The sequence below is a fragment of the Oryctolagus cuniculus genome, chromosome X, assembly GCF_964237555.1.
Source record: "Oryctolagus cuniculus chromosome X, mOryCun1.1, whole genome shotgun sequence".
In the NCBI taxonomy this organism is placed as follows: domain Eukaryota; kingdom Metazoa; phylum Chordata; class Mammalia; order Lagomorpha; family Leporidae; genus Oryctolagus; species Oryctolagus cuniculus.
The window spans coordinates 125,428,654-125,453,660 of NC_091453.1; the positions used below are offsets into that span (position 1 = coordinate 125,428,654).

At 44.7% G+C, this 25,007-nt stretch overlaps 1 protein-coding gene and 1 pseudogene across 7 annotated transcripts; both read right to left on the reverse strand.

Moving 5' to 3' along the window:
- Window positions 1-1,085: 1,085 nt before the first annotated feature.
- LOC103352050 (uncharacterized) lies at window positions 1,086-5,280 on the reverse strand. Of its 7 annotated transcripts, none has more exons than XM_070067395.1 (9): window positions 5,183-5,280; window positions 4,919-4,977; window positions 4,677-4,787; window positions 4,025-4,322; window positions 3,611-3,712; window positions 2,820-2,917; window positions 2,346-2,465; window positions 2,135-2,277; window positions 1,086-1,650 (listed from the first exon to the last, which is right to left on the reverse strand). In XM_070067395.1, exons 3-8 carry the CDS (start codon window positions 4,743-4,745, stop codon window positions 2,164-2,166), a joined length of 801 nt encoding a protein of 266 aa, XP_069923496.1. In that variant the 5' UTR covers window positions 4,746-4,787; window positions 4,919-4,977; window positions 5,183-5,280; the 3' UTR covers window positions 1,086-1,650; window positions 2,135-2,163. The 7 variants fall into 7 exon arrangements, 4 of the variants coding, with proteins under 4 accessions (XP_069923496.1, XP_069923497.1, XP_069923494.1 ...); XR_011385688.1 differs by adding an exon at window positions 3,860-3,933 and having other exon boundaries at window positions 1,087-1,650; window positions 2,116-2,277; window positions 2,346-2,917; window positions 3,047-3,712; XM_070067396.1 differs by having other exon boundaries at window positions 1,087-1,650; window positions 2,116-2,277; window positions 4,025-4,136.
- A 9,780-nt stretch (window positions 5,281-15,060) lies between these two features.
- On the reverse strand, window positions 15,061-16,336 carry LOC138847700 (protein N-terminal glutamine amidohydrolase pseudogene; annotated as a pseudogene).
- Between the last annotated feature and the right edge of the window lie 8,671 nt (window positions 16,337-25,007).

The following is a 25,007-nucleotide window of genomic DNA, read 5'->3' on the forward strand; positions in this document are numbered from 1 at the left end:
CAAGTCCCCACCATTGGAGGAGAGGAACCCAGCCAGCACAGCTCATTGATGAGCTCACATCCCTCCCCCCCACCATGGCAGGAGAGGGCCCAGGCCAGCACAGCTCATATGATGAGCTCACACCCTTCCCCACCATTGGAGGAGAGGAACCCAGCCAACACAGCTCATTGATGAGCTCACATCCCTCCCCCCCACCATGGCAGCAGAGGACCCAGGCCAGCACAGCTCATGTGATGAGCACAGCTCATGTGATGAGCTCACCACCCCCCACCATGGCAGGAGAGGACCCAAACCAGCACAGCTCATGTGATGAGCTCACCACCCCCCATCATGGCAGGAGAGGACCCAAACCAGCACAGCTCATGTGATGAGCTCGCCACCCCCCACCATGGCAGGAGAGGACCCAAACCAGCACAGCTCATGTGATGACCACACACCCCTCCCCACCATTTCAGGAGAGGGCCCAAGCCAGCACAGCTCATGTGATTAGCTCACACCCCACCCCACCATGGCAGGAGAGGGCCCAAGCCAGCACAGCTCATGTGATGAGCTCACCCCTCCCCTCCATGGCAGGAGAGGACCCAAGTCAGCACAGCTCATATGATGACCACACACACATCCCTACCATTGGAGGAGAGGGCCCAAGCCAGCACAGCTCATGTGATTAGCTCACACCCCACCCCACCATGGCAGGAGAGGGCCCAAGGCAACACAGCTCATGTGATGAGCTCACCCCTCCCCTCCATGGCAGGAGAGCACCCAAACCAGCACAGCTCATGTGATGAGCTCACCCCACCCCCACCATGGCAGGAGAGCACCCAAACCAGCACAGCTCATGTGATGAGCTCACCACCCCCCACCATGGCAGGAGAGGACCCAAACCAGCACAGCTCATGTGATGAGCTCACCACCCCCCACCATGGCAGGAGAGGACCCAAACCAGCACAGCTCATGTGATGACCACACCCCCCACCATGGCAGGAGAGGACCCAAACCAGCACAGCTCATGTGATGACCACACCCCCCACCATGGCAGGAGAGGACCCAAACCAGCATAGCTCATATGATGACCACACACCCCCCCCCCCCACCATGGCAGGAGAGGACCCAAACCAGCACAGCTCATGTGATGAGCTCACAAGCCCTTCCCCTGCCCCCACGATAGCAGGTATTCTCTTCTTGTCATGACGTGCAGTTGGCATGGCTCCGAGCTCAGGAGCTGTGTGCTGGCTGACTGGAGTCCTGCACCAGCTAGCTGCCGCTCTGAGCTAGACGGAGGGTGCAACGGACATGCGTGTTTGAGCAGGAGGCGTGAGGAATGACGGGACACGGGGCAGGAAGCCAGCACAGCAAGCTGATGCTACGCTAGTCATGGCAGCCAGGAGAGCACAAGGCACGGGGGTACCCCAGTCGCCCCCATCGGCACCCCAGCCCCACAACTGCCACCCCAGCCCTGCACTCCCGCCCCCTTGCAGCACTCAGAGACACAGGGTGGGGGGCTCCAAAGCCTTCTTCTCTTCCACTCGCGGCCCAGGCTCATCTGACCTCCACAAATCAACCGGACGCTGGGGGCAGGGACCATGAATGACCAGCAGCAGCATGCGAAGGCCCTGGGAGCCCCCTGGGAGCTCCCGAGATTGCTTTGGGAACCTGCGGGGGAAGGAATGGGGATCAGAGGAGAACGGCCCCGCAGAGCCCGGCCCAACCAAGCCCTTGCTGTGGAAGTGCGTTTCTGGTCCCACTGCCCCTCCATCGTGCTCTGGGCCCCAGCTCACGGCTGACCGGCTCTGCTGCCTCCATGGTGCCCTCGGCAAGGCAGGGCGGGGGAGGGGCAGGGTCCCTCTTTCAGCTGCTCTGGGATGTGCACCGCCCTCTGCCCCCTTACACCCTGCTCTGCAAGAGGAGGCACGGGTATCCCGGAAGGAGGGACATGGGCGGATGACCGAGGCCTTGTGCCTGGCTTGGCTTGTGAGGGAGAAAACCCGGACGTCTTCTCAGGAGGAACCTGGCAACCGAAGACGGAGAGGTGGGGGTTCTGCCCTCCCTGGGGAGCAGCGCGGGTCTGCAGGCCACGATCCCTCTCGTGCAGCCAAGGGCCCCTTCACCCGCACTCACGGGTGGGAAGGGAGCGCACGCTTAGCTCTGTCTCTGCCTTGTCCTCCTTCAGTGTCTCCTCCTTGGGCACCGGCCTCTTCCTCGCCTGCCTGCCTGCGGGTGCCTTGAGTGCAGGGCTGTGCTGGTTTTCAGCGTCGGCGAGGGGCATCTGGGTGAGGATTCCTGAATATTGGGGCCGTGGGTCAAATTCCTGGGAACAACACAGGCCCCGCTACGAGACGCAGGTGTACCTGTTGTGTCACTCGGGGCCGGGCTGTGACGGTCCTTAGAGACGTGACAGAGGCCACGGGGGGCCGTTCGCAGCGTGTAGACAGACTGACCTCTGATCTGTGCCAGCTCCTAAGAAAGACCTGCCACAGTACATCAGAGATGCAAATGCAGTCGTCGGGCATTGTGGGACTGGACAATACTTGCATTATCCCCAAAGGCCCAAAGTGAGGGACAGCAAACGTGCCCGGGGGTAGACCCCGCACCACACCGAGAATTCCCGAGGGACAGGGGAGGTGCACACAGGAAGCACTCGCGGGAGGAGCTCGCACCGTGAGTCGCAATGGCAAAGGGCGCTACGTGGGCCAGGATGTTGTGTGCGTGCTACCTACAAGGCACAGAGGCACCCGGGCCGGGGAGAGGAATGGCTCTCAGCCACCGGGACAAGCGGGCGCCTCCATCCCTAGGGCCCCAGAAGCAGCGGCAGCCTTTCTTGCCTCCAGTGCCATCTTCATGCTCTGTGCACTGCCCCTCGGGTCTGAGACGGGGATTCTGGCGGGAGACGCGGCCCGTATGGGACAGAGAACGCGAGGACCTACACCCGGAACCAACAAAATTCACTGAGAGGGCGTGCCCGAGGAGCCCGGCACAGTGTCCACACACGTGCTGGGGCTTCACAGCCTTTCCAGCTCGGAGCAGCTCACGTGGTCTGCAGCCTGATTACCTGCTGGAGCTCTGGAGACACCTGCTTCTCCACCCGGGAGGCCGAGCCTCCTGTCAGTCTCCCAGGCCACCAGATGGCTCCACGCGCACCATTTGGGGAAGCTGAGGATGAGAAGTGCCCACCTCCCCGACCTGGGACCCAACAAGTTGTCTGTGGGACACGAAAGGCTCCCCCTCTGCTGGTCCTCTGCTCCTGCTCCCGGTCCTCGGGAGGCAACAACCCAGGGGCGGAGGGAACACAGACAGCGGGGCAGTGGCCTCCGTCGGCGGCCCTGGGCTGCCGCTGCCTGGCTGGCTGTCTAGAGCAGGCGGTCTAAGCTGGGAAGGGCTTAACGCCCACGCGGGACGAAGGACGGGGGCAGGCGCATGTTGCACAGGGCTGGGTGTGTGAGGGTCAGCAGAGCCGGTCCCTGTCCCTGGGTCCCACCTGAACTCCATGAGCCTGCCTCTGCAGGCAGTGCTGAGGTGTCTAAGCTCTGCAGAAGGGTGTGCAGAGCACTTACCCAGGAACCTCCCCGCCTCCCCTAGGGAAAGTCCCCTGGATCGGGAAGCCCGGGGTACCCACTGCAGTCCCGGAATAAATCTGCTTCACTCAGCCAAGACACAAAGGGCTGGTGACCGCTAGGTTGTCTCCAAGGGCCTTGCATCTCCTCTCCACTCTTCAGTCCTGAGGAAAGAGGGCACACACAAGCAGTCCGAGGAGGCCAAAATGGTGTTGCCCCACTCTGTGGGGCTGACCTGCCTCCCCTCCCTTCATTGCAGCACACAGAATAGTGGGGAAAACAATGAAAATGAACGCAGTGTAGCTACTCACCAAGTGTGCGCCCTGCCTATCCCTGCAACGCTGCTCACGCGGCAACAGCAAAGAGCCTACGTGGCTGCCGCCAGCTTGCAAGTGGGCAAGAGGAGTGCTCCAGGGACCTGCCCGAGCCAGGCACACCCTGCCCTCTTCCACCCTACCCAGGCAGTGTCTCCTCACCCGACCGGAGCTCAGTGGGAGAGAACAAGACCTCCTTTCCTTCCCCAGCGCGGGCGCCTGCTTGCCTGCTGATCGCCACAGTAGGCTGAGATGGCCATGCCTTACGCAGGGGCTGAGGAGAAGACACTCGCGGCAGCCTCCTGTTTGCAGGCCTTGGGTTCCTGTTCCAGCGTCTCTTACCTGAGCTCCCCTGTGCGGAAGGAGCAATGCCAGCACCGGGACCCAGGAGGTGAGCAAGGCAGAAGTCTAACACCTTTCTCGGGGGGAGGGGTCGGGGATCCAGCTTCCTACTCATGTCCTGGAAGGAAAACAGCTCTTCCCCCCCCCCCGCCCCAAACCCTTCCATCCCACCCTCAGGAGGAGCCCGCCCCAGCAGTGACCTCCAGGCTTCGTGCAAAGACCCTAGACCCTTCCCGCTGCCCATCCTTGCCTAGGGGAGCCTGCCCTTCCTGCAGAGGACACTGGGGTCAGGCCTGAGACCTTTTCCCACCACTGTGTTCTGCCACGTGTGGCCTCTGGTAGAGGTACTCACCGCCCCCCCCCCCCCCGAAGGGTCTCGAGTCAGTGCAGAGGCCTGGAGACAGGACCATGGGCTCAGGGACTGCCAGACCCTCCCCGAGCACCCACGCGGGAAAGAGCCCACTCAGCTCACCAGAAGTGGTCTACGGTGCAGTGAGTCCACCCGTCGCGAGTGTCTTTTCTCTGCGTAAGGCATGGCCATCTCAAGCTACTGTGGCGATCAGCAGGCAAGCAGGCGCCCGCGCTGGGGAAGGAAAGAGGTCTTGTTCTCTCACCTGCAAGGAGAGCTGGAAGAGCGTCCTGTGGGGGGCGCACCTGCTAGGAAGCGTGTCGGGCCCCTCCCCTTCCCAGGGCGGGGTTTCCCGAAGGCCTCACAGGTGCTCCCTGAGATCAGCTTTTCACTCTGAGGTCGGTGCCTGCTTTTCCAGGCGACGCTGAAACAGCAGCAGCTGGTCAGGGCAGGCGCTGCCCTCTGCCCTGGGAGCTTCTTCAGCACTGCCTGCAGGCCCCAGGAGGCGGGCTCCAGGGGTCCGGCCCGTGGAACAGGGCTCACCACCTGCACCCGACGCCCTGGCAGGTATGTCCCAGACCCCTGCCCCAAGTGCCCATGTCCCTTCTCTCCGCCCCTCCTCCTCCTACCCTCCTTTAGGAGGTTGTCCGCTGTCCTCTGAGCTCTCCACGTGGGGTGCTGTGTTTCCTGCACCCCAGGCTGGTCCACATTCCCTGCTGGTTACATCACACAAGCTGAGGTCACAAAGAAGGGTGGGGGAGGGGCAGGGACGTGGCGAAGCTCCAAGGCAGAGCTGCAAAGCTGCAAAGCTCAGCTGACGTCACAACTGCGGAGCACCCGCCTCCCCAGGGGAGACGCCGTGCTAGGGGCTCCACCTGCACAGGCTCCTTCTCCTGCACCCTGCATTCCTCTTGGGGGGAGACAGACATTAAACAGGGGGATAGAGGGCAAGAACATCTGGAGGGCCGTGCACGTCATGGGGACACAGAGCCTGTTCAATATAAACTGGATTGGCAAGCGGGGGATGCGTGGATCTGGGTGGGGAATGCGTGGATCTGGGTGGGGAATGCGTGGATCTGGGTGGGGAATGCGTGGATCTGGAAACACTGCTTTGCCTTTACTGTTTATGTGTCGCCGTGGGCATACCTCTAGCAGTGGGTGCAAGTGCTCAGGAATGCGTGTATGGGTCTGCCATGTGCCTGCTGACATGGAGCAGCCCCATGCCTTCCCCCCACACCTTCACGCCTCTCTCAGTCAATGCCTCCCCTCCGTAACCACTGTCTGAACACCGCCAAGCCACACTTGGCTTTGCTCACATCCATCCCCACATGCGTCAACCCAGCACCATCAGCTCTTTTGGTCTGCTCTCTTCCTCTCAACATTGCTATTGGGGTCCATCTGCATGCTTATGCACAGTAGCAGTCCATGCGTGCTCACTAGGGTTTTCTCCCTCTACAGTCTCAGAAAGTATTCAGTCATTCACATTCTGAAGGCCTCTTTTCTGCTCCTAGCTATTACGGATAAAGCTGAAATGTAGGTTCATGTCACGTGTTTTGCTGGGTGTGAGCACCGTTTCTGTCGAGTGATAACAAGGAGTGCAGTTCTTGCTTCGTAATGTTCCTCGCGAGCCGAGCTTGTTGGCATGAAACACCATGGGCTTGGCGGTTTCAGTGACAGAAATCCGTTTTGTCACAGACACGGATGATAGCGTTCAAGAGGAAGACACGACCGTGGTTCGGATTTGTTGGGACCTCTGCCTGGCTCACAGATGCTGCATTCTCCCTGTGCCCCCAGAGGCTCGCAGAGAGGGACAGTAAGCTCTCTGGTGCCTCTTCTCAAAGTGGCGCTAATCCCATGATGAGGGCTGCACCCACATGGCCTCATCTGTCCTACTTCTCTCCCCAAGGTCCCCGTCCTCAGCTAATGTCACTGAGGGTCAGGACTCCATATGGGAGTGGTGGGGGCACATGAGGAATCCACAGTTATGCACCCCTGGGCCTCCCCACAGAAACTTCTAAGTTCTGCATACATGCAATGCACTCCGTTTATGCAAATAGCCCTAGGGGTATTTTTTAAAAGGTTGATTTATTCATTTCACAGGCAGACTGACAGGCACAGAGAGAGACACTAAGACTGAGAGATTTTCCATCTGCTGCTTCACTCCCCAAAGGTCCTCAATGGCCAGGATTGGGCCGTGCTGAATCCAGAAACCAGGACCTAACTCAGGCCTCCCGTGGGTGTAGAATTCAAGTACTTGGGCCATTGTCCACTGCCTCCCAGGCATGTTACCAGAAAGCTGGATTAGAACCACAGAGCATGAGGCCAGCACTGCGGCTCAGTAGGTTAATCCTCTGCCTAAAGTGCCGGTATCCCATATGGGTGCCAGTCTAGTCCCAGCTGTTCTTCCTCAGTCCAGCTCTGCTGTTGCCTGGGAAAGCAGTAGAAGATGGCTTAAGTCCTTGGGCCCCTGCACCCATGTGGGAGACCCGGAAGAAGCTCCTAGCTCCTGGCTTTGGATCGGCACAGCTCTGGCTGTTGTGGCTATTTGGGAAGTGAACCAGCAGACAGAAGACCTTTCTCTCTGTCTCTCCCTCTCACTGTAACTCTACCCCTCAAATAAATAAATAAAACCTTTAAAATTACTTAGATGAAGAGGAAATATTTCTGAAAAAAATACATACTGGAAAAACCAACTTAAGTACCTATAAAATATGAATAAATGTATAGCAAAAAAGATATAAATTGCCTAGCTGACCATAAAACCACATAGAAGAGCAAACTGTCAAGAACAGTCAAAATATCCTGTCTGAAACCATCAAAATTGTACAACTCCCCATGCTCTTGAGTTCAAAATGTGCTATACAGCTCCAGTAACTAGAAAGGTATGAAAACATGATACTGGCATATGGATAGATATATATGTAAACACAATGATATTGACAATGTACTAGTATTTCTTTTCATTTGTGAACAATTGATTTTCAACAATATATCTGAGACAATGTATTTGGAAAAATTAGACTTTTCAACAGATGTTTTTATAACACTTGAATATCCACATATAAATATGCATTTAGATAACTACCTCATGCTAGTGAATATTAATTCAAAATGGATTATAGACCCAAGTGCATGAGCTATAAAAGAAATAGAAATGTCAGATGAAATAGTCTTAATATAAAATGCTTATAATAATTAACAGAAATAACTATTCACAAACTTGTGTTAGTCAAATTTTTTAAAGATATGAAAGCAAAAACACAAGGACCTAAAAAAATAGATAATTTATATCTTATTAAATTAAAAATAGCATTCTTCGAAGCCCATCATCAATAAATGAAAAGCATGACCCACAGAATGGAAGAAAATGTTTGCAAATCATCTGTCAGATAAGGGATTTGAATGTATTTCATGTTAATAATGGATAACTGTTCAATAACAAATAAAAAGATAAATTACTCAAATTAAAAGTGGAAAATATATTTGGAGTGGGATTTATCCAATGAAAACATACATATAGTTAATAAGTAAACAAAAGATCAGTGACTCATTATGGAAATATAAATCAAAACCCAGTGCTAAACTTCTTTTTACTCACCAGGATATCTATTCACTACAACTGACACTGACAAGAGTCAGTGACGATATGAACAATTCAGGTCCCCCATCATTGCAGATACGAATGTAAAATGGCACATCACTTTGAAATACATTTTAGCTGTTTATGAATATTTTGAACAACATGAATGTTAATCTAATGCTTAATACACAAAATTTGATGTATCCATAAAATGAAATCCACTGCAATAAAAAGGAATTAAAAGGGCTGGTATTTTGGCACAGTGGAGTAACCAGTGGCCTATGACACTGGCATATCATATCCAGTACTGACTCAAATACTGGCTGATCTACTTCCTCTGATAGGTTTTTAGGTTTTTTTTTTTGGGGGGGGGGAGTTATTTTTTAAAGGTTTATTTATTTATTTGAAAGGCTGAGTTACAGAGAGGCAGAGTCAGAGAGAGGGAGAGACATCTTCCATCTGCTGGTTCACTTCCCAAATGGCCCCAATGGCTGGACCTGGACTGTTCCAAAGCCAGGAGCCTGGAGCTTCTTTCTGGGTCTCTCACTTGGGTGTAGCAGCCCCAGCACTTGAGCCATCTTCTACTGCTTTCCCAGGTCATAGCAGAGTGCTGAATGGGAAGTGCAGCAGCTGGGTCTCAAACCAGTGGCCAAATGGGATGCCAGCACTGCAGGCAGCAGCTTTAGCCACTAAGCCACAACACTGGCTCTGGGTTTTTAATTTTCATCCTGGAGCAGGCTAGACAGGATTACAAATTCCAGCCCTCTGATGAATTTTATCCCTGCCTCTGATTGGTTGTTATCCGGCACTCTGATTGGTTGTTATTTCATCCCTTTGAATGGCTGTTATTTTAGCCTTCTGATTGGTTGTTAGCTGTTATTCCAATCCTCTCCTCATTGGATAAAGCTAGGTAGCCACTTTTGTGCATAAAAGAGCTAGTACCCACTGGCTTTCTGAGTAAATCCTTTCTTGGAGTTCTTCCACATGAGACAAGAACCAGATGGCCTTCATCATTCTGCAAAAGCATGAAAAGAGCTTTGCTTGAAATCAATACAATTTATAATGACACATTATAATTATTAGAGAATTAAAGATTAAATAACAGGCTGGCACTGTGGCATACAAGGTTAAGCCATTTTCCAACCACATCCCTCTATCCCATACCTCCCTCCTCAACCTTTAATAACCACTATTCTAAGCTTAGATAGAATGCTTATGTTTTAATTTCTACATGTGAGGAAGAACATGTAACATCTGCCTTTCTGTTTCTGGCTTAATTTATTTAACATAATGTTCTTCAGTTCCATCAATTAGGCTGCAAATATTAGGATTTCATTTTTTTCAGGAACCAAATAATATTCCATTGTGTATTTATACCACATTGTTTTTATTCATCGATCTGTGAAAATGTATAAGTATTCCATATTAATGAAAAACTCTAAAAAGTAAAATAATTTTAAAGAATAAGTCATAGACCAAGCAAAAACTCCTCCAAAATTAGCGAATAATGCACACTAAATAAAAATAGTAACATTGTACTTAATTATACATATTTGACACATTTGAAGCCAAATATATCAGTCATGTAAAAAATGTGTGAGGCCGGACAAGCACATTTCCAATCCAGCTCCCTGCTATTGAGCCCGGGAAAGCAGGGGAGGAGGGCACAGCGCTTGCTCCCCTGCGTCCGCGTGGGAGACCTGGATGGAGTTCCAAGCTGCAGCCAGGACCAGCCTTGGCTGTCGTGGCCATCTGGGGAGTGAAGTAGTGGATGGAAGGTCTCCTTCTGTCTCTCCCTCTCTATAACTTTGCCTTTCAACTAAATAAATAGATTTTTTTTTAAAAAATAATGAAATTTGGTGTTAAAGATGGAATTAAAAGATGTTTATTTTTTTAAAAAATGTGAATGGGCTTAATGTGTCTTTTAAAATAAAAATATTTCAGTTTTGCCCACAAGTTAAGACTCAATTATATGCTTTATACAAGAGGGACATCTAAGCAAAACTAACAAATAAACAAACCATAAACTACTATTATCAAGAAAGAAGGGAGAAACAGGAACTATAAACAAATAACAAGTGGTGAAGGGAAGAAACTAGATAAGGGAGACGTTGTTTTTAAACGGTAGGAGAGTATTTTACAGACTTCTGAACAGCTACATTTCTTAGCACAAAGACACTATGGCATCACACAGTGTGACAGAATTGAAGCTTTTCTTTCATATCACTGTGGTATTATTGTTTATTTAGAATCTAACATTAAAATACAAGCTATATGCATTATAAATTGCCACAGTGAGTAACACACAGTAGATGTGTGGTAGAAGCCAACCTAAACAACTACAAACGAGTAAGAACCTAACTTTTTCATTTGACAGATAGACAGTGAGAGAGAGAGAGACAGAGAGAAAGGTCTTCCTTCCATTGGTTCACCCCCCAAATGGCCGCTACGGCATTTGGCAATGTGTGCCGATCCGAAGCCAGGAGCCAGGTGCCTCTTCCTGGGCTCCCATGTGGGTGCAGGGGCCCAAGCACTTGGGCCATCCTCCACTGCCCTCCCGGGCCACAGCAGAGAGCTCGACTGGAAGAGGAGCAACCGAGACTAGAACTCGGCGCCCAAATGGGATGCCGGCACCACAGGCGGCAGATTAACCAAGTGAGCCACGGCGCCAGCCCCAAGAACCTTTTTAAACAGTGATAGCTAAATCAGCCTATGTCTCAAGTCCAGTGTATAACAGGGAGCACTCCAAATTAGCTTCCTTTTTGAATACAATGTTTCTTAAAGTATCCTTAAGTGTAGTAAGTTGAACCTTACATATATTAGGATTTTTGAAAAATTTTGTCAGAGATGGAATTAAAAGACAAGTTTATTTGGGAACAAAAATTTATTGTAGTACATACATAGTTTTTTCACAATATGCATGTTCCATGATCCCTTGAAGATCCTTATATATTATCAAAACTTATAACAATTCTGGAGACTGATATCACTGTCTGCTCCCTGCCAAACACATGTAGAAACACCAAATTCTTTTCCTTTTGCCAGGGGGATAGTGTTAAGGAGGGCATTTTTTTAGTTCAATCCCAACCCAGTCTTTCTCCTGCAATGAGTGTCTGATTATAGACCTGTCCACCTGTCCCCTAACTCCAAAGGACTCATCTCCCTCCCTTTCTTCCTCCCCTCCTTCCTCTATCCCCACTGTCAAGGAACTCACACAGAAATATACATCTCCTTTACACAACTTGTTTTTATTTTAATCATCAACATCCCTGTTCTCTAAGATTCAGGCTATGTGCTGATGATTATATTTCATATGACTAGATAGAGCGGAATAGCTCTGAAGACTCTGGCCCTGGTTGTATAGGTACCAGCTACATAGGTCATTACTTGAGGTAGCACTCTTCTCTAGTGCTCCTGGTCCTACTAGGACTAATTATTCAGTTTCTTATTCAGCCTGTGGTAAGGACCAAAGAATGTTGACCTTTGTCCTGTTTTAGGCATTTGTGAGGGATGACAATTATTTTAGAGCTCTTCTTCTTCTTCTCTGCTTTTAATGTTCATGTTGTCTTCCCTTAGAAAAACAAGTTGAACCCAGAAATGCATTGGTTTGGTCACAGAGAATGGGGACTGAATAGGGAGCTATACTTCATGAGAAGGGGTACAAGATGACAAGGTTATTTGTTCCAGGCAAAGGAAAGTAGGAAAATTTGAGAAAAAAATATGCCACATTGGTTGTCCTAGCCTCATTTCAGAAGGTATAATGAACTGAATGGAGCCCCCCCTCCCCGCGCAAAAAAAAAAAAAAAAAAAAAAAAAAAAAAAAAAAAACAAAAAAACATATGTCCATGTCCTAATACGTAGAATCTTGGAATCTTACCTTATGTGGCAAATGAGTGGATGTTACTTTACATACTAAAAGATATAAAAAAGTTAAGGATCTTAAGAGAGGTAATTTATCTTGGTTTATCCAGACAAGCATTGCCTGCAATCATATGCACCCTTATAAGAGAGGGGGCCGGTGCTGTGGCGTAACAAATAAAGCCACCGTCTGCAGTGCTGGCATTCCCATATGGGTACCAGTTCAAGTCCTGGTTGCTCCACTTCCTACATGGCTCTCTGCTATGGCCTTGGAAAGCAGCAGAAGATGGCCAAAGTGCTTAGGCCCCTGCATCCACATGGGAGACCTGAAAGAAGCTCCAGGTTCCTAGCTTCTAATAGACCCAGCTCTAGCCATTGCAGCCAGTTGGAGAATGAACCAGCAGATGGAAGACCCCCACCTTTCTCGCTCGCTGTACTTCTGCCTCTCTGTAACTGCCTTTCAAATAAATAAATAAATCTTTAAAAGAGAGGGAGGGAGGGAGGGGGAGAGAGTGAGAAAGAAGAAAGAAAGAAAGAAAGAAAGAAAGAAAGAAAGAAAGAAAGAAAGAAAGAAAGAAAGAGAAAAAGGAAGAAAGAAAGAGAAAAAGGAAGGAAGGAAGGGAAAGGAAGGGAGGGAAAGGAAAGAAAAGAGAGAGAGAAAGAAGAAGAGAAGAGAAGAGAAGAGAAGAGAAGAGAAGAGAAGAGAAGAGAAGAGAAGAGAAGAGAGAAGAGAGAAGAGAGAAGAGAGAAGAGAAGAGAATGAGAGGAGTTTTGATAGAAACATATAAAGGGGAAGGCAATGTGAAAATGGAACAAAGAAAGATGTGGTCACAAGACAAATAATGCCAAGGCAAGCCAGCAGTGAACTTAATCTAGAAGAAGCAAGGAACCAATACTTCCTCTACCAGCAAGATTGGGAGTACATCCCTGCTGACACCTTGAATTCAGACCTCTGGCCTCCACAATTGTGAGAGAATATTTTCATTGTTCTGATCCACCAAGATTATGGTAATTTATTAGAGCAGCCATGAGAAATACATTCAGAAGACATGGTGCCCAGACTTTGGTTTTAATAGTGTAGAGTAGCTGAAGAAGCTACACATGCTGCAAGTTTGGTGCATGATTGAGTGCAGGAAACTGAAATCCAAGACTGATGAGCTATTCCCAGGGAATAACCAGAGGTATTTGAACCTTATATGTAAAGCTCTTCTCAACATGTATTCTCATTCAGTAGACAGTTTGCACCTCTGGAATTATTAGTATATTATTTCTCTTGGAGCTTACCTCAAAGTTGGTATATTGGTAAAACACTGCTGGCATAGTGGAAACTGGTATTTATCATTGTGAGTACTTATAATGAGCTCCTGGCCTGTTGGAGGAGACTATAGTCAGGTCTCATCCATATGGCTCCCTAAGTGGAGGATGTACCAATAAGGCTTGTAGCCTTGCAAATAGGTGTGGTTGGGGTCACCATGGGCTTTATGTTCATAATTAACCAGCTAGTTAAAGTAGACTGAAGCCTTCACCTGTGCACTTGATCTTTTGGTTTGGTATTACTTCCTGAGGCTTCCAATGGAACATTCAGTTTCCGCTGTCCACTGATTATTTTCTCATGCAGTGTTCGTACCAGCAGAGGAAGATCTCTCAGTGGGTTTTCATTTGTGGATACAAATGGAGTTTTGGGGTTTTTGTTGCACATGATACCTTGATTCCTTAAACATTTATTAAGCATGTGTTTGAATGAAGAACTGAACTAGAGGCCTGAAAAGATATACATCCAAAGGAGACAAGACCCCTCACCCCAAAGAAGTTCTAACCCAGAAAAGGAGGTATGTTTTAGGAGTACACTCCAGCCATCTCAGTGACAGAAATTGGTCTTATGGGCATCTCTGTTCTATATCTCTGTTTCAAAGTTATTTGTTCCTAGACTTGTACTTCAATCTTTTCTTTCCTATCCCTTATAAATCCCACAGACTTCTGTAGGCTGTGCTTAGGACTATATCCCCTTCACTCCAACTATTGTTTCTTCCATCATTCTCTCTATGAGGTGTCATAGACCACCATTAAGGCATACTACTTAGACTTTTTTTTTAATTTGACAGGTAGAGTTATAGACAATGAGAGAGAGAGACAGAGAGAAAGGTCTTCCTTCCATTGGTTCACTCCCCAAATGGCCACTATGGCTGGCGCTGCGCAGTTTTGAAGTCAAGAGCCACATGCTTCCACCTGGTCTCCCATGCAGGTGCAGGCGCCCAAGCACTTGGGCCATCCTCCACTGCCTTCCCTGGCCACAGCAGAGAGCTGGACTAGAAGAGGAGCAACCGGACTATAACCTGGCGCCCATATGGGATGCTGGCGCCACAGGTGGAGGATTAACCAAGTGAGCCATGGCACCGGCCCTAGACAATAGTCTTTATTTCCAATTTTTTTCTCCAAATAGGTATTACCCTATTGCAGGATAGGATTTTATGTTTTTATCTGCATATGTGACTCTACCAGAGAATAAGGCATCATTACTCGATGGATACTTAACTTCAGCATCATTAGCACAGGGTTGTGTATGGGTTCAAAAAGAATTGTCACATTGGTTTTGGTGTCAGAGAAGCCAGACAAGGGGATGAAAGACCTAAGACAACACATTATGATAATATAGACTATCCCCCTAGAATGATCACATGTATTAAATGTTTTCATTTGCTTCTCCAACATCTGGTGAATCATTTACAAAATCTGCACTTAGTAAACATTAAGACAAACTCAGTGGCTAATATATATATTCAAAGACAGGTTGAAAATGAGAGTTGAAAGATTGAGAAAGCAGCCACTCAACAACATGGAAAACTTCTGTTTAATACTCATACAACTTCTGCAAAATGTTGTGGATGACTGTCCCATCCCAGCAGTGTCAGTGGGTGCCTGACCATAGTTAGAATCTGATCTCCTGACTCCTCATCTACAACATGGTTGCAGCAGGCATCCTCAAGGGGTGTTTTTCCAGGCTGTCAGTGGAAATTTAGTAGCGAATCTGCACCTTCAGATCCAGTCTAAAAAGTCATCTCAGAAAAGCACTTTTTTTTTTTTTAATTTTCAATCAATTTTATTCAAAACCATAAATAAACAGACCAAGTAAGAGAGGACTGCGATCTTCTAAACATCACAGCCCAGGAAGACTAATATTTATTGCTGACTCAGCTCACAACATTATCTCTTTTAAAAGCAGCAGCACGGTCACAAGAAAATGTTTCATGGGCACCTCACACGAGCATCAGAGCTTCCCAGAGCAAGGCGCCGCGGCTCTGCCCCCAGGAGCTTCCAGGGCAGCTGGAGAGACACTGCAGACATCCAGAACACACAGGAGGACCCAGGGCTCAGTCCACACCCAACAGGAGCAATCACTGGCGGAAGTCATCATACACCTTACAAGTGAGCCACAGGAATTTCTTAGCTTACACGCTAAATCAAGTTTCAACTTGACACAGCAAAAAAAAAAAAAAAAAAATAATTTTTTTTTTTTACTTAGTGTGTTTATACTTGTGTTCATTCGGGTTTCCACTCAATTGAATTAAGGGAGGAAAAACATAATTCCAGGCCAACTGTACCATAATGTTCATTGTCCTAAGTGAAGGGATGGCTTGTTCAGGTCCTAAATTTTTCCACAGTTCCACGTCCTGATGTCGAGCTCAGCAGCTTTTACTGCCAAACCGATGTGCAAATTCGGATAGCGTGTAGACAGCGCCCCATCCCACCTTAGGGTCCATACTGATGAAATCATTCAGGTTCATTTTGGAATCTCCAGTCTCAATGCAGGGATAAGGCGGGGGCGGCTCCCTCCAGTTCCCACTGGAGTCTTTCATGTGCGATCGGTCGGAAGCAAAGTTCTTCAGATATGAATCTGCACGGATCACTCTAAATTTCCTCCTGAACTGTGGGTGAATGTCATCAGCAGACTTAAAGGCATCTTCTACGTAAGTGTCAAAGGGACAGGGAAAGGGCAGGACAGTATCAAGGTCATAGATGAAGCTCTGTCCTCCACTTGACACATGGAGCAAAACAACGTGGTAATCCCAGATCACAGGTCCGTTCCCGGGTCTTGCCTGTTGTTTCCAAATAGGTATCATCTTTCTCTCATTAGATATGAAGACAGCATAACACTCTTCCAAAGGGTACTGGTCATGGTTCTTGATGTGTTCACAGAGCTTCCAAATATTTTCTTCACAGTAGCAGCTGCTGTAGACACAGGCGTCCCGCGGAGGGCCGGCCGGCTGGTAGCAGGTGCCGGCGGCGGCAGAGCGGTCCCCCGCCTCCATGGCGGGCTAGCTTGGGCCGCGGCCCGGGCAGGAGGCGGCCCCAGAAAAGCACTTTTCTCCATGACCAGTGATTACATCAAAAACTGAGTATAAGGTCTGGATTTTGTCACTTCCTATACCAAAGTGAGGTAGTGATAGAGTCCCTACCACCTGTTCAACTATAAGAGGAAGAAAATCTCATAAAGGAGAAAGCTTAAGAAGTCTACACTGCAGGGGAAACGCTGGGCAGACCTCTGAACAAGTCACACACAAAACTGATAGTAATAAATAAGCATGCCAAAGAGTTTCCTTTGGAATAACACCCAGATTTTCAGAGTGGCTTCCATGTTGCATAAAAAGGAAGCACACCATAATAGCATGGCGAGGGCTCTAGACACTAAGTGTTATTTGAACCACAGCCCATAAAAGTAGGCCAGGCCCCATGTGCCAAACCCAAACTGGGTGACTGCCTGCTAAAATAGAAGATTTAAATAGGATTCAGAGTCTCCCAACATCTTACTGAAAATGTCCAGGATAGAAACAAAAATATCACAGCATACCAAAAGCTAGGAATGCTATAACTTGAATGAGAAAGCACAATGAACAGATGCCAACACTGAGAATTCCCTAATAGAATTATCTGAGCAGAATTTTAAATCAGCCATGATAAATCAGCTTAATAAATCAATAACAGATTGTTTTAAAATAAATAAATGCAGATATTTTTAACTAATAAATACAAGTGATAAAACCAAAGTAAAATTAGAAACAAGAAATATATACTAATCACATTAGAAACCTTACTGGTTGAGTTCAAAAGTAGAATAGAAATGACAGGAAATCATGAGTGACTTAAAATAGACCAATACACTTTATGAATTTGAACATCAGTGAGAAAGTGAACTGACAAAAGAGAACAGAGCTTAAGATAGGTATGCAACAATAACAAACTATTATTAATAACAATGTCATTAGTGTTGTAGAAGGAAAGAAGAAAGGATGGCTAAGTGATGGCTAAAGTAGTTCTTTACCCAAAAGGAAATTGTAACAAAAGGGATGAAGGAGCATCAGGAAGAAAGAAGTTAGAAAGATCGATAGTATTGGCTATTACAATATATTCACATTTTCTTAATTATGTCAGAAATGGAAGCAAACATTTTAACACTATCTGAGGCAATTCTCAGTTCTCAGATGTAGTGAAGCACATTTAAGAAACTTATGAATTAAACACAGAGGCTAAAGGGATTGCAATGAAGCTAAGGCCTATCTATATTTCCTTCTTCTTTTATTTATTTATTTATTTATTTTTTGAAGACTAGCTCCTGAAGTGGACTAGGGGGTTTGCAGGTCTGCTTTACTTCTTCTTCTTCTTCTTTTTTTTTTTTTTTAAAGATTTATCTATTTTATTTGAAAGGCAGAGTGAGTTACAGAGAGATATAGACAGAGAGAGAGAAAAGGTCTTCCAGCCACTTGTTCACTCCCCAAATGGCCGCAACTGCTGGAGCTGCACTGATCTGAAAACAGGAGCCAGGATCTTCTTCCAGGTTTTCCAACTGGGTGCAGGGCCCCAAGGACTTGGGCCATCTTCCATTGCTTTCCCAGGCCATAGCAGAGCGCTGAATTGGAAGTGGAGCAGCCAGGACTCGAAACAGAACCCATATGGGATGCCGGCACTGCAGGTGGTGGCTTTACCCTCTATGCCATAGTGCCAGTCCCTTGTATTTCCTTCTTGCCAGTAAACACCTAACATCGGCATATGGCCAAACATATCATATGTATAATGCAATACCTGAAAATGCAGTAAAAATTTATGTAAAGACATAAGCTATTAGTTACCACAGATGAGGAGAAACACAGTATTTGTCTTTTTAGGACTAGCTTATTTCATTAAGTATAATGGTTTCCAGTTGCACCCATTTTGTTGTAAATGGTAGGATTTCATTTTTCTTTAATGCTGTGGAGTATTCCAGACATCCGGGTTGATTCCATTTCTTAGCTATTGCGAATTGAGCTACAATAAACATGAGGGTACAGATCACTCTTTCATACATTGATTTCATTTTGCTTGGGTAAATTCCCAGGAGTGGGATGACTGGGTCATATGGTAGGTCTATATTCAGATTTTTGAGGTATCTCCAAACTGTCTTCCATAATGGCTTTACCAGTTTGCATTCCCACCAACAGTGGATTAGGGTACCTTTTCCCCCAACATCCTTGACAGCATTTATTGTTTGTTGATTTCTGTATGAAAGCCATTCTAACTGGGGGGAGGTGAAATCTCATTGTGGTTTTGATTTGCATTTCCCTGATGGCTAGTGATCCTGAATATTTTTCATGTTTCTGTTGGCCATTTGGATTTCCTCTTTTGAAAAAGGTCTGTTCAACTCCTTTGCCCATTTCTTAACTGGATTGTTTGTTTTGTTGTTGTTGAGTTTCTTGAGCTCTTTATAGACTCTGTAATCTATAAGAGTGAAATTGCCATTTTGAGATTCAATGATTTTTTAACAGCTCTCAACCGTTGAGAAACAGTGTTTTCTTTTTTTGTCTTCATACTATTTGTTAACTCTTTATTGTAGGATTAATCTTATGAGTATAAAGTCAAGTGAAAATGGATCTTTATAAAAATTAAGAATGAGAATAGGAGAGGAAGGAGGAAAAAGAGTGAGAGTGTAGGTGTGAGGGAGAATAGGGTGGGACGTTTCACTATGTTCCTGAATCTCTATATAGGAAATACATGAAATTTGTATGCTTTCAATACAATTTTAAACAACTAAAAAAGAAAAAAAGGCATAAACTATAATTCTGACAGATATGTCAAATGTAATCATAAATGAACAGTCAAGTGACCCACAGGAAGGAGTAAAATATGGAACTGAGTTACAAAAAAAGGGGGTTCCTGGAAATAAGCAATAATATCCATTGCTTGCTGTGTGGGCATAATTTCTATTCCTACCACCCTGCTTGGTTATTATCCCCTACCTTTACTAGAGGCAGCCTCACAGGAGACTCCTTGCTTTCAATAACATTTCTTTGCTCAAAAACAAACAAACAAAAAAAAACAACAAAAAAAATGGGGGTTTCAAAAATCAATGAAAATGACAAGCTTAAGTCCTAATATGCCAATTATAATATCAAATACAAACAACTGAAATATACCAATTAAGAGGCAGAGAATGCAAGTCAGGATGAATTTTAAAAAATGATCCAATTACTTTTATTAAAAAGAAACACACTTTAAATATAATGGTATATGTGCAAAGGTAAAAGGATGGAAAAAGATATAAGCAGCTTTGAAAAAGTTTGTGGAAAATATAATGAAAATATGATTTTATTTTGATGCAAAATGATGAAATACATGGATAATAGTTTCTTCGTAATCTATATTCTCTATGAATTTTTGAAGGGCCCTTTTATTCCAACACAATTGCCAATATGTAGCATCTTCCACAGGTGACCAGTGATGGATTTTAATTATCATATTTAAAATGCTCATAGATTTAAGCATATTAATGTGTTATTATATATCATAGTTATTACTTTTATTAGTGCTTAAATTGTACTATATTTGGGAAGTTGCATCTTCCTAAGTTTGTACCTGAATCCTTTAAAAGGACTCTAATATTTATTCGTAAGTTCCTCACTTTAGAATACAATAAGATGAAATGTCATCTCCCTAAGCACTTCTTGAAGAATAAACTATTGAAACTAGGGAGCCAAAATTATTGAAGAGATATGAATTTATGGATCATTGCTTTTCATTAAATTTTACATGTAAAACTGAGATACAAAATATTCCCACTGGCTATTGGATCTGACAGTGTCTGTACAGAATAACCATTGGAATCTGTCATGGAGATGGGCATTAGACTTAATGGTTAAGACACTGGTTAAAATGCCAACATCCCATTTTGGAGTGCCTGGGTTTGACACTTGGCCACTCCTGTCTTTAGCTTCCTGCTGAAACACGCCCTTGGAGGCAGTGCTGATGGCTTAAGAGATTGAGTTCCTGTCAGTCATGTAGGTGATCTGGTTTGAGTTTTCAGGTCCTTAGCTTTAGGCCCATGCAGGAGCCATCAGATGCATTTGAAGAGTGAATCAACAGGTAGCATCTCTCCCTCCCTCTCTCTCCCTCTCTCCCTCTCTCCCTCTTTTCTCCTCTCTCTCCCTCTTCCTCTCCCTCTCCCTCCCTCTCTCTCTCTCTCTCTCCCTCTCCCTCCCTCTCTCTCCACCCCCCCTCTCTCTTGACTAAACTAATACATTTTAAACATAAAATTTGGGATGATGGGGCTGGTGCTGTGGTGTAGTGGGTAAAGCCACTGCGTGCAGTGCCAGCATCCCATATGGGCTCTGCTTTGAGTCTCAGCTGCTCCACTTCCAATCCATCTCTCTGCTATGGCCTGGGAAAGCAGTGGAAGATGGCCCAAGCCCTTGGCCCCTGTACCCTCGTGGGAGACCTGGAAGGGGCTCCTGGCTCCTGGCTTTGGATTGGTGCAGCTCCAGTCATTGCAGCCAACTGGGGAGTGAACCATCGGATGAAAGACCTCTCTCTCTCTCTCTCTCTCTCTCTGCCTCCCCCCCTCCCTGTCCCTCTCCCTCTCCCTGTCCCTCTTCCTCTCCCACCCCCTCACCCTCTCCCCCCCGACTGCCTCTCTTTCTCTCTCTCTGTAGCTCTGACTTTCAAATAAATAAATAAATCTTTTAAAAAATTTGGGATGAATGAAAGTGTATATGAAAAATATAATAAGATCACCAGTTGGCTTATTGGTATATGGTGAAAGCAGTACTAAAAGGGTTATATTTCCAAGTCAATGCTGAGTGGCAGGCAGTGTTGAGAATATGAAGTAACTAGGTAATTTTGATGTTGCCCGTAATAGACAGCCAAATTGGAAGAGCCAAACAAGAGTTTAATGAAAGGATAATAATATAGAATTAGCCATTAGAATTAAAACACAAATTTTAAATGTTGAAAAATATATGAAAATATATTTGCTATTCAGACAATATAATGAGATAACTGTGTTACATAACTGGAGCTAAGCATAATGAACATTACTTGGCACTACCACCCACTAACTTTTCTAAGTTCTCGTTTCAGTATCTGTAAATGTATGTCTATTGAAATCCAAAAATATTGACTTTCTAATCATGTGAGATACTTTAATAATCCTATCATTACATTTTTGGTAATGATATAAAACAGTGTATTCATTTTGACTATGTACAGTTTGAAATATTTTAACAGATGGCCATGACATTTAAGCTATATTTGCAATAGACTGACACATCGATTTGAATTGATAATTTTTTCAAACAATTTAACCGAAGGCTATTCTATTTCTTCTGTTTAAATATTATCTGACATCCTAAGGCAAATATGCAAATATGCCAACTCTAAAACTAACTGGTCAATAATAGAGTTGAACTACAGATTTTAATATGGGAAGAAGATTAAAATATCAAGTAACACAAAATCATGAAAAATAGCAAGAACCGTGAAAGAAGCTACTCTAAAATTCTCTATTTTAAAATTAAGTAATCAGATAAATTTAAAGAAAATTTGTTTTACTAAATTTATCTGATTCAATCATAAGTAAGAAGGAAAATACTTTTGTCATTGCTGCAGATAAGTTGTCCACATTACAGAGCAGTAGAAAGAATTACTCTGGAACTCACTCTATAACTATATATCCCAGGTATACCATGTGTCAGGAACTTGTCAGTGCACTGGGGCTATAACAACAGCAAAAAATCTCTGCTTTCATCAACTCACACTATGGTGTAGCAGTTGGCAAACCATAGCCTTTGTAAGACATTGGCTTGCTATATGTTTTTGTATGACACTTAAGTGAAACATGATTATTAAATTTTAAGTGCTTAGGAAAAAAAGAGAATAACAGTCTGTAGCATATAAAGTTATATGACATTCAAATTTCAATGTCCATACATACAGTTTATAGGGACACAACAATGCCTATTCATTTACATAAAGTCTGTGGTTGTTTATGTGCTAAAATAACAAAATCGAGTACTCATGACAGGAATCATATCTGATTCACTGAAAAGATATTTGCCATCTGTCTGTATACCAAAAATTATTCTGGTTCTAATTCTAGAATGTTAAATTTAAAATTACATAATTTCATAATAAAAGAAAAGTGAAACAAGTTTACCTTATTGTTTTATTTTATTAAAAATGTACAGAAATGCTGATATTTACCAACCTGGATTAGATGAAAGATAAGTTTGTTTTGGAGTTTATTTCACGATATGACAACTTGGATTTTCAATCTGCTTGGTCTGTACTAAGCAGGTATGATGGTCAGTAGTATTTGCAAGCCCAAGCCACACACTTTATGCTCTCCCAGGTGGCTAGACTGTGTTGGACCCATCAGAGCTGCAAGAATGGTAACACGGAAGCCAGTTTTGGGGGCCATCCTCAGAAAAGTTGGGACATTAGACAAGAAAACTAATCAGTCCCTGACCCTAGATGGAGATGGAAACTAGGATGTCTCTTCATAGTTGCATGACACTGAGGCATAGGCAGGGTATCCAGGGTGAGTATGCTCCAAATCTCCCTAGCAGGTGTGCTGAGTCTGGTTTCACATTCTACTAGACTTTGGGAGATTTTCATTTTTTTTTCTGATTTTTCACAAAAGAAATTTGTATTATTCCTGATTCAATGTCGGGGTGGGAGGGTCCAGGGCTTCCTAATCTGTCATTTGCTGGTGTTATATAAACAATTTTAATATTATCTCTTGAAATGCAGTTATGCCCAAGGGATTTCTACAACCTACTCAAATATTGTATACCAAATAAGAAATCAAATCTCTGCAGGGGGCTTGATTATATATTGATAAAACATTTCCAAAGAACTCACATACAATTCTTAACCTGTCTAAACCGAACCTTTAATGTCATTAAAAGAACTAGAAACTTTCTTCTCCTGAGTCATCTATGATGCTTAGCAAGTATTTTGGATGATTATATGTTAGTATTTACTAAGCAATTACCAAGTTCCTTTTTTTAAGATTTATTTATTTGAAAGAGTTACACAGAGAGAGAGAGACAGACAGACAGACAGACAGAAATGTCTTCATCCGCTAGTCCACTCCACAGATGGCCACAATGGCCGGAGCTGTGCTAATCCGAAGCCAGGAGCCAGGAGCTTCTTCCGGGTCTTCCATGCAGGTGCAGGGGCCCAAGGACCTAGGTCATCTTCTGCTGTGTTCCCAGGCTATAGCAGAGAGCTGGATCGGAAGTGGAGCAGCCGGGACTAGAATACCAAGTTCTAAAAGCAATACAAACTGCACAATAAATCTAAATCTTTCCTAAATAGCCTGTATTTCTTTATCTGGGGATAATATCCAAGCACCTGTTACTTTGGGAATTCTAATCATTTGTACTGACAATTTTAATTTTGAAGATTAGTGTTACCATCTTTGTACCCCATTTAAAATATCTTGGAAATATGCAAATACTTCTTTTAAGATACAGATTATAATTAATTTAACAGAAAGATCAATTACTTGATACTGAATTTTGAAAGGATGTTGGATGTTGACGGCTTCCTTTCTGGTGATTGGCATCAGTGCCAACTTTTGGCAATTGCTTGGTCTTTTCTGGTCTAGAATTGGTTCTCCATCTAGAAGCTAGTAGTATTGGCATCATGTAAGAGTATATCATTATAGAATAGAATATAGACTCCTTAGGTTCTGTCCTAACAAAATGATTGTTTTAAAATCATTTAAAATATTAAATCACAATGTTTAATAATAACAATAAGAACTATTAAATACTATATGTTAAACATTCTGATTCATATGCATTATATTGTTTATTATTTGTAATCTGTATATGAATTTGGTACTATTACACATTTGAAAGGTCAGCATGGAGGAATGAAATAACAGAGGTAAATTGACTAAAATCAGAAATATATGACAGAGAAAAATCTTAAAATCAGGTCTGTTTGATTCCAAAAACCATGGCCTTAAAATCCATTTTTAAGCTAATATTTTTTTAACTTTTATTTAGTAAATATAAATTTCCAAAGTACAGCTTATGTATTACAATGGCTTTTCCCCCCCATAACTTCCCTCCCACCTGCAACCCTCCCAGCTCCTGCTCCCTCTCCCATTCCATTCACATCAAGATTCATTTTCAATTATATTTATATACAGAAGAACAATTTAGTATATATTAAGTAAAGATTTTAACAGTTTGCACCCACACAGAACATAAGGTGTAAAATACTGTTTGAGTACTAGTTATAGCATTATTTCACATTGAACAACACATTAAGGACAGAGATCCTACATGAGGAGTAAGTACACAGTGACTCCTGTTGTTGACTTAACAATTTGACACTTTTGTTTATGGCAGCAGTAATCTCCCTAGGCTCTTGTCATGAGTTGCCAATATGGAAGCCTTTTGAGTTCGCCAACTCCGATCTTATTTAGACAAGGTCATAGTCAAAGTGGAAGTTCTCTCCTCCCTTCAGAGAAAGGTACCTCCTTCTTTGATGACCCACTCTTTCCACTGGGATCTCACTCGCAGAGATCTTTCATGTAGGTGTTGTTGTTGTTGTTGGTTTTCCAGAGTGTCTTGCCTTTCCATGCATAAAATACTATCATGGGCTCTTCAGCCATATCCGAATGCCTTAAGGGCTGATTCTGAGGCCAGAGTGCTGTTTAGGGCATCTGCCATTCTATGAGTCTGCTGTGTATCCTG